The 9,236-nt window shown below is 38.0% G+C and overlaps 1 protein-coding gene across 1 annotated transcript; it reads left to right on the top strand.

Moving 5' to 3' along the window:
- Positions 1-1,700: 1,700 nt before the first annotated feature.
- LOC100492282 (mas-related G-protein coupled receptor member D) lies at positions 1,701-6,956 on the top strand. The gene is made up of 2 exons (XM_031904650.1): positions 1,701-1,775; positions 4,397-6,956. Exon 2 carries the CDS (start codon positions 4,432-4,434, stop codon positions 5,491-5,493), a length of 1,062 nt encoding a protein of 353 aa, XP_031760510.1. The 5' UTR covers positions 1,701-1,775; positions 4,397-4,431; the 3' UTR covers positions 5,494-6,956.
- Positions 6,957-9,236: the final 2,280 nt, after the last annotated feature.

The raw sequence follows: 9,236 nt of genomic DNA, 5'->3' as shown, positions 1-9,236 counted from the left end.
TAAATTAAAAGTAAGTCTAAAGGCATTCTTTTTAAGTACTTACTGCATATCTAAATTCCCAGATCCCTGCTTGCTTCTCTGAGATATGGTGCTGGCAGCCTACAGCAGTATGAAGCCTACAGTGACATCACTGAAATCTCTCTCCCCTTCCTGTAGGCTGCCAGCGGCAGCCTTCCTATTCTCTGAGCATGTGTGTAACTTGATCCTGTCTGCTGTTCTGAGCTACACATGCCCACCAGCCAATCAGAAGCGGATCTGGCAGAAGGGAGGGGGAGAGGGAATGAAACAGATGTGCAGTATGAAGCAAGGAGGGAAAGGAAGGGAGAATACCTCTTTAGAGATGGCTGCCTGTTCTAGAAAATGTGAAGTAAGTGTGACTGAGTAAATATTTGATTAGGTGAGCCAAAAGTGTGGCATTTTTACTAAACAATAGGAGGACTATTGGGCAGTATGCTTTTTATATTTTGACTTGCATTCTCCTTTAAAGCAAACTACCCCTTTATATTTATTATTAAATTTATAATATAATATTTAGAGTCCAGAAAGTTTTTTTTCTCAAGGGAGGCTCCTTTCAGGCCAGGTGTCAGTAAATAGATAGCAAACTGATCATATCAGAGGTCCCAAGGCACTACAGGCTCCTCAGGGTGCTGCAGGAACATTTTCAGGGTGGGGGGGAGGTTGCACAGAATTCATCTTTAAATTCTCACACATATATTAACTTTCCAGTCTCCTCACATTATTTCCCAAGGCAGCAACATTGTGACAATCTTCAAATGGAGTTAGCTTTATAAAATATAACACACCATATGCTAATACATTATACCACCTTATTTTCTGTAAACAATAGATGTCTTGCACAACACATTTAAGGATTTATATTGTTAAAAAATGACAGGCCATGGCCCATGGGCAATGAACCTGTCAGATTTCCACCCAACTGATATTGGACCATGCTCCAACGAAATATAATTTGGGAAGGCTACAGTTTTGATACTATACACTAGCCAATAAGCTGCTCACTGAGGCTTAGTCAAGCAATATTGTCCATTTATGACATTTCATGACAGGCTTGCACCTAGTTTTATAGGTGAGGAATGTGAGTTTTGCATCCATAACAAAGCAAGTAATCCTGTTTTCTTCTCTAAAATACTAACATTTTTGGTGTTATGTAATTGGAAATGCCCTGCATAACCAGAACAATGGTATCAACATAGAGTTGATACAGTCAATTGCTCAGTTTTCCCTCTATTTAAGGCTGTTAGAAACCGTGATGTGGCCCAGTCAGTCCAACATAACCAGTTAAAAAACAAGATAAGACAATAGGAAAAAGTATGACAATTTCTTTTGCTTTCAACAAAAAATGCTACAAGCTATATAGGTGTAATAACATTTGCATTTATGCAAAATATTCATCATTAAACCATAACAGGAAGAATGAAAAATTATAAACTACGTATAAATAACTAATTATAGCTCTTGTTTTTTGGCAACGTGGGTGACACCCATGACGTTACCTTGATTGTAACACTGTACACAAATTAGAGCTTTATATTATTTCACAACAGTTATGGAATGCAGTCTCTTTGCTAATAATGGAAACAAGTCATGCATCTGAACCTGCCCATACGCATCTCTGACAACTCCACCTCTTTTGTAAGTTTTCTTAATAATGCCTAGATTTTTTTTACCATTGTAACAAACTACGGACAGGGGAGAGGCTGGTGCCTTAAGAGCTGCTTATTCTCTGCACATCGACCACAAGTAAGAGCTCCCTGGTCAGTATAACAAGTTCTATTATGGATCTGGACCTTTTATACTTTTGGTTATTTTTATTCAGAACTTCAGAGCTGACTATTTTGGTAGAGAGACCTGGAATTACAACTAGCCACAAGGTGATGGTAGATCCAAGAGTTCCAGTAGCAGATAGGGTCAATAGCCACTACTAATGAATTAGTCAGTAGCGCTGTGATCATTAGCATGCTTCATATGACCCTATTACCATTCTTAAAATGCTAGATCCAGTTGGGCAATAAAATTAGTGAGCATTTGGGGTATCACTCACAATTTCAATGCAACTTGGAGCACAGCCACAATGATGCTGGAATTCTGGGCATTGTAGGAAATACCACTGAAACTTGTGTCTGGAAACTGCACTGTGGTGGTAAATCAGCTTTGAATCATAACACAAAAGAAGAAATTACTGGTGTATAAATCCAGGGCACAACAAGAGTCTTCTAGAGAAAAACTAGTCCCAACAGAGAATGATCACAAGACGGCTGCTTAATAAGAAACTACAGTGCTGCTTTGGCACTTTGGCTCCCTGCTGTAGTCCACCTCATAATAATGGACTTTATTTGGGCATCTCTCCCCTTATTGATCTAGGGTTTAGTTAAGGAATATTTAAATACAACAAGAGGAAACCCATACACAAATATCGGTCTTGGGGGGAAATTGGGTAAAGAGATACCATATACAGTCACTTGCACATGTGAAAGAAATGATGTATAGCATGGAGCTTCATTGGGCAGCAAGTCTGCAGATTCCATGCAGTTATTGTCTTTGGGCCAAGATGTCATGTTTTACATGGTATTCTGCCATTTGTACTGATAAGTGTAAGTTTCAGAACGTAGCTAGGTGCAGATCAGTACCATTTCCGTTAAAAAAAACACCTTTTTGCAGACTTCTTAACACAATCGTGTTGCAGCTCATAAAAGTGATATCGATTCTCTCCAGGTGTTTTTCAGACCTTGTTTCATTTTACCATGTTTATGTGTTAAAGGGGCTGTTCACCTTTAAAAATAATTTTTAGTATGATGTAGAGAGTAATATTCTCAGAGAGTTTGCAATCAGTCTTCATTTTTCATTATTTGTGATTTTTGAGTTATTTAGCTTTTAGCAGCTTTCTAGTTTGCTACTGCAGTTTGCTAGCAAGCATGCATTGATTTGAACGAGAAACTGGAAAAAAATAAATAAAAAATGAGAAATAAAAAGTAGCAATAACGACAAATTTGTAGCTTTACAGAGCATTTGTTTTTTTAGATGGGGTCAGTGACCACCATATGAAAGCTGAAAAGAAAAATAAGGCAAATAATTCAAAAACTATAAAAATGAAAAAATTAAGGCCATTTGAAAAATCATATTTTCAAAGTTTCCATGAAGTTGTAACATCATGTTTGTAGTCCTAATGCGAGTTTTGCCCAGTAATACTTCTCCAAGCTCTTAGAGTGGGCAGGGAGCTATATGCAAGCAGGCCTGGGTCGAGAGAGATAGAACGGGTGGTGGGAAGGCGGCCAGGGGCTGGTAGGGCTTGCTACTTGCCGTCAGGCCCCTTGGAATATTTTTTTTGGGGTCCCAGAGTAGTTACAGTGCTGCTCCAATTAGAACTAATTATGTAATAACAAAAGTAGAGGTTTGCAGCACAGTTGCATATATCTACCTTGAGGCTGGACAGAAGCTTATGGTTTAGACATTAAAATGAAAAAGTAATATACTCAGCCTCCCACCTGATCTGTGTAAATCTGGTTCCATGTTCATCGTTCCTGTAACTGGAGTTAAAAGTATTACTTTTATCCCCATGTTTGATTACAATGTTATCTACTGAAAGCAAAAGTATATAATAATCTCCATTTGATCCCAGCAACATAGTGCTGGTAGTAAGCATTCTCACTGATGAGTTCTATTGCATAATTATATTTTTAGTCTTCTAAAAAGAAATAGGGTGTGTAGTGGGGCAGATGTATGGTTGGGTTTAGATCCCCTTAACAACATTATCTAACTTGTAAATTTTGATGGCCCTTTTCACAGCAGCAAAAGTTGCACTATTCTATTCCTGCCAAGCTATCCTGTTTGCGCTGTACTGAATGTAGTTTTTGCTTTAGTTGTCTTGTCTTTGCTTATTTCCCAGATTCTAATTTTGTATTTATGAACCATTGTATTTCCAATCACAATATACACAATAATACACAATCAGATACATTTATACCAAATTAAGTTTCAAGCAATTATCTGACTGTGTATGCTGGCCCACCTGTGCGATATCTGTTGATGCACAGTGTTGGCCAGTGTATGGGGATTCACCCGATTAATGCAAACCATCATCCTGGACCTGGTGGTAGGTCCAGGGTTCCCACAATGAAAACCACAAATTTTAATGAACTGAATCAATGTTTGCACTCTCCTTTGCATCTTTAAAGCACCCACACTTGTGTTTTAAATTACCCTTATAGTGAATAAGGCATGACCCTTAATTTCAGTTGTTCCAAAATGACATTTCTTTTACTCAAATCTCATGAGTAATGGCACTGTTGACATAACCATTTTCATTTTCTGAGTGTAAACAACGTACATTACAGTTAAACCTGTTAATAACTGCTGCTTGTATATGTTTGTATAACAGGTGCATCAGAAGATATTTTAAGAGGTGAAGACAAAATGGCATCCAACTACACAAACACAACGCATTTTAATGATACAAACTACTTTGGTGGAAGTCATGCTCCAGACTCCGTCATACATTATACAATAGCAGCTGCTGTTGCCATGGGCCTCTGTCTGATTGGAATAGTGGGAAATATAATAGTGTTCTGGTACCTTTTCTTCAGGATCCCGCGGAACAAATACACTGTTTACATTATTAACTTAGCTGCAGCTGACCTGCTGTTACTAACATTTGCTGCTATTTTAATGATGGTCAATATAAACACATTAGTTGGTAGCAATCCTGATTTTGAAGGAAATGCTGGATTTTATACCTTCTTAGAAATAATTTATGATCTTTCCCTATATTCTGGAATGTACTTTCTAACAGCTATCAGCATGGAAAGATGCATTTCTGTGCTTTTCCCTCTTTGGTATAATAATTATCGCCCAAAGACACTGTCAGTAACAATGTGTATTTGCCTTTGGATTCTTGGATGCTCAGAAAGTCTCATTGAAAACTTATCATGTACCCAAGAGGATTTTACTAATCAGACACCAGTTTGTACAGGAGTTGAGATTATGACATTCACTTTAAGCATTTGCATCTGTCTGCCACTAATGATCCTTTCTAGTTTCACTCTGCTAATTGCTATAAAGAAGACCTTCAGGAACAGATACCCACCAAGACTTTATATCATCATTATTGCTGCAGTCTTCATTTTCATCTTGTCCGTGATACCATTCAACTTCCTCTGGTTTCTAATGTACTTCAGACTTTTGCCTTCAATACAAGATACACTTGGTCTATACTTTGCAGGTATACTAACTGCAGCTTTAAGTTCTACTGCCAATCCATATATTTACTTCATTGTCGGTAGACTGTGGAAACAGAAATCAAGTCAATCAATTCATGATACTCTTCATAGAGCCTTCAAGGCAGAAGAAGATGAAAAGGAAGAAATAAAATGTGAAAAAGAAAATACTTCATCTAACAGTGGTGTAACAAACAGCACTTCCTGTGACAGTGATAGAACAGATAATTCACATAACACCAATACAGAAAGTATCGTGTGAGCAACTGCAGTTATGGTTGTTAAAGACTGGACTTTTTATTAGTATACTTCCAACTGAAGGGTTTCTGCTATATGCTACAAAAATGTACAGGAAAACCAAAAATAAAACAAATAATGAAGACTATTATGAGATAAGTTGGACCATTAGGAAACATTTTTACAAAATAAAATAAGAATACATTGAAAAAGTATTTGGCCTAATTTAAAAAAGAAAAAAACAGCCATTATCACTGTTTTCTTTTTGTTTACATGCATAAGGACTTTTTCATAATGTTATAGTTTGAATATGCATTTATGTGTATAAACATATACTGTATATATATTTGTCAGTAAAAGGCATACATTTTTTAAAAGGTAGGGATGCTAAATGATTTTGAGACTATAACTATATGGAAGTGCAAGGAGTGTGTTTTGACGATAAGTAAATATAATGAATGGGGTTTAACCTGCAAATGACTGCAGGGAAATTTGTGCAATTGCAACTGTGCTTTTGGTCAGAAATAACTCCTATAGTATGCCAGAAGCCTAAAAATGCATAACTTTGTGTTTTTAAATTTAAATCTGCCTTTTTCGTGCCCTGACAGTGGGATGTCAGTGGATGCAGAATATAGGGCAGAAAAAAGCAAATCGGCCTTTTCTGCCATTTGTGCTTTGCAGGCAGAAAATATCCAGGTGTGCTCTAGCCTGGCCTAAGGCTATTGGCACACAGGACTGTGCATCAGCTTTTTTCAGACAACATTTTCTCTGCTCAGACACACATTGTGCAAAAATGCATCTGCTCTGTGCAGTAAAATACGTGAAGCAGTGACTATGGGTATGCGGAGCAAACAGATTTGTTTTCATATATATTGTCAGTTATAGTATGGCCATATGGGACAGTTCCTGATATTACTACTGTGATTTATTTTTCTCATCCATGATGAAGCAGTATCATTTTAAATTCAAAAGAAAATAAATATGTAGGAAGGAATAACTATCAAGGCATTACTTATCTAGGCATCTATGGCAACATGGTTCTAAGTCTTACTTATTATGATACAGAAGAAGTTGTGGAAATTCCAATACTGTGTATGAAATGCTTATATAATAAGTGTTTTTCATGTGTTAATAAGAGTCAAAGCATGGTGCCAAACAAATTGTATTCATTTCCCTTATCGGAAGAGGTATAACTGGTATGTTAAGTTTTACTCTATTCTAATTCATGTATGAGTCAGAATAATTATATATATATATATATATATATATAAATACTGGAGTCAGCAAGAAATGACTGCTCTTAAACAGTTTCATATACTGTAGATGAGGAACATGTATAGTGCTAGACAATACTGGATGTGATACTTTCTTTATGCTGTAACAGTGTACACATGTTGTAAGTATATTTTTATTAAAATAGTGATGCTTGTGTACACATTATTGTTATTAATACAATACAGAATACAAATAAACTAAGGAATGCATGAGCACTGAGGAAAGAGTTTATTGCCCTGTAGAGCTTACAATCAAATCTTTTTGGCTGATCAGTAGCAAATCGCTATTATGGACAGATGAAACATTAATATAAATGAAACATTAATATACCCTGATATTGCCTGCCTTTAGGTGGGCATATTGGTGATATTTTAATGTATGGCCAGAGTTATTGGTACAGATCCTCTCCAATGGAAACTTTAGGGAGAAGTATAAGCCTGTGTCCCTTTCCAAACTGGTTTGGGTTGGTTGTGGATCAGACTGGGGAAGTCCACACCTCCTCTGCCATAAGTTTCCCTGTCTTGAAACCAGAGGCATGTGCAGAAGTAGCGTATAGAGAGGAAAGATGAGGGAGCAGGTCCTACAATGGAAACATTTTGAGGGTTAGGGTCAAGTTTTGGTTAAGGTTTTGTGGGTTAGGGTGGGGTGCGGGTTCTGTTATTCCTGAACCACGCATCATTACTGTGGTCTCTTCACTTTAAGGCAAATATTACCCGGCAGAGTTATCTCCAAACTATTAGTGCTAAGTAGAGGCTCAGTGCTGCTCTTGCTAGTTAAATCTATCTTACATTCCAAGAATGTATTTGTGCAGTTGCTAGTCTGTCAAATTCTATTACTTCATTCTTGGGGTCCCTGTTCCTCGGCTCTTCTTGACTGGAACCTTGTGCTTTAGACTCTCCAGCAGCATTTGCCCTGTTCAGAAGGTGAAGACCAAGGAGAAAGAGCCATGCACTTCAACCTAGTTTATTAAACATAGAACAGTCAATAGTCACTACCAGCTCAGAAAGTTATCCCACCCGGGGCATAGGTTACATATGGAAGGTCATTAGCCATTAGCGGATTACACAAGTCAATAAGGGATTTAACCATAACCCTACACTTATATTAAAGGTGGCCAAAACCTACTGTATATTCACTGGGGGGGCAGTAAAGTTAGGCACCCTAAGTGATTCTAGTGGCATACTGCCTACCCTAATCCTTTTTTATAACTTTTCCTGTTCTGGTGTCAAAGGCATCCTTTGTGCTTTCTTGGGCATCCACATATGTAAAACAGAGGTTTTATTAGATTCTGTATTATACTTCAACAGGCAAAGGTAATGCCTGGGACACTAAATAAAGATTACAGCACAAGTCTCTAGGCCAGGGTATTTTTAAAGAAGAAGTCATGATCACTTTCTTGTGTCATGATAGGTCTCCTTCCCTACTTTGCCTGCCCTACCCTGCCTTTTTGTGCCATACTCTGCCTTCCCTACCCTGCCTGTTTGTGCCATACTCTGCCTGCCCTATGCTGCCTATGTGCCATACTCTGCCTGTCCTACACTGTCTGTGTGTGACATACTTTGCCTGTCCTATGCTGCCTGTGTGTCATACTCTGCCTGCCCTATGCTGCCTGTGTGTGCCATACTGTGCCTATTTTGCTGAAAAAACTGTTGCATAAAGTTGTATCAAATAAACACCTCAAGGATCCCAGTATCAGCATAAAAGTGTAAAAAATATGTATGATGAGCATTAAAAAAACAGTTTTAATGCAACAGTGACCAATATTAGTAGTGATTATCCACATAATAAGCTACTGAAGAGGGATCAGAGCCTCAATATATAATCATGCTCTTCCAAATCCAAATCTGTTAAGCAACATTGTGGTGTAACAATAGAGGAAGACCCTTAGGGGGGCCCAGACTGCTGGTCTGCCTCCTCCATTTTCATGTAAACCCTTGCTCCACACAAGCTTCCATGTAGGAGAGCGGACAGGAAGTGGAGATTTATTGGCGAGTGCATGGGATGGGGTCTGGGGAACATGTCAGAGCAGAGGAAGGATGCATCAGGGTAGGGGGGCTCCGGTGAATTTGTTTTCCCATGCCTAGCCCCTCTAAAGATTATTTTGCAGGGGTCCACGACGCAGAGTAGTTACACCAGTGGTAGGACCAAATCCTGTAGGGCCAATATTCATCTTTGAACCAGAAGAATAAAAAAATAATAACGTTACGTATAATTAACTGTAATTATAACTCCTTTTTCCTGATTGGGATGACACCCATGAAGTAACCTTGATTGTAACACTGTACACTAGTTTTCCATTATTTCATAATAGTTATGGAATGCAGTCTCTTTGTCATAAATGTATAATGTATCAGAGCCTGCCAATAATCAGACAACTCCACCTCTCTTGTTAGTATTGTTAATATGCCTAGATGTTTAGTATTTTTGCCAGTGTAACAAACTACTGGCAGCATAAAGTCTGGTGCCTGGAGAGCTGCATATTCTTTGCGCAAA

The sequence above is a fragment of the Xenopus tropicalis genome, chromosome 6 (genome assembly GCF_000004195.4).
Source record: "Xenopus tropicalis strain Nigerian chromosome 6, UCB_Xtro_10.0, whole genome shotgun sequence".
NCBI classification, from domain to species: domain Eukaryota; kingdom Metazoa; phylum Chordata; class Amphibia; order Anura; family Pipidae; genus Xenopus; species Xenopus tropicalis.
Note: the sequence above shows the minus strand (reverse complement) of the source record. Positions and strands in the feature narration are given on the sequence as shown.

Excerpts from the sequence above, each read along its gene's own strand:
- LOC100492282 (XM_031904650.1), top strand. The coding sequence starts at position 4,432 with ATGGCATCCAACTACACAAACACAACGCATTTTAATGATACAAACTAC.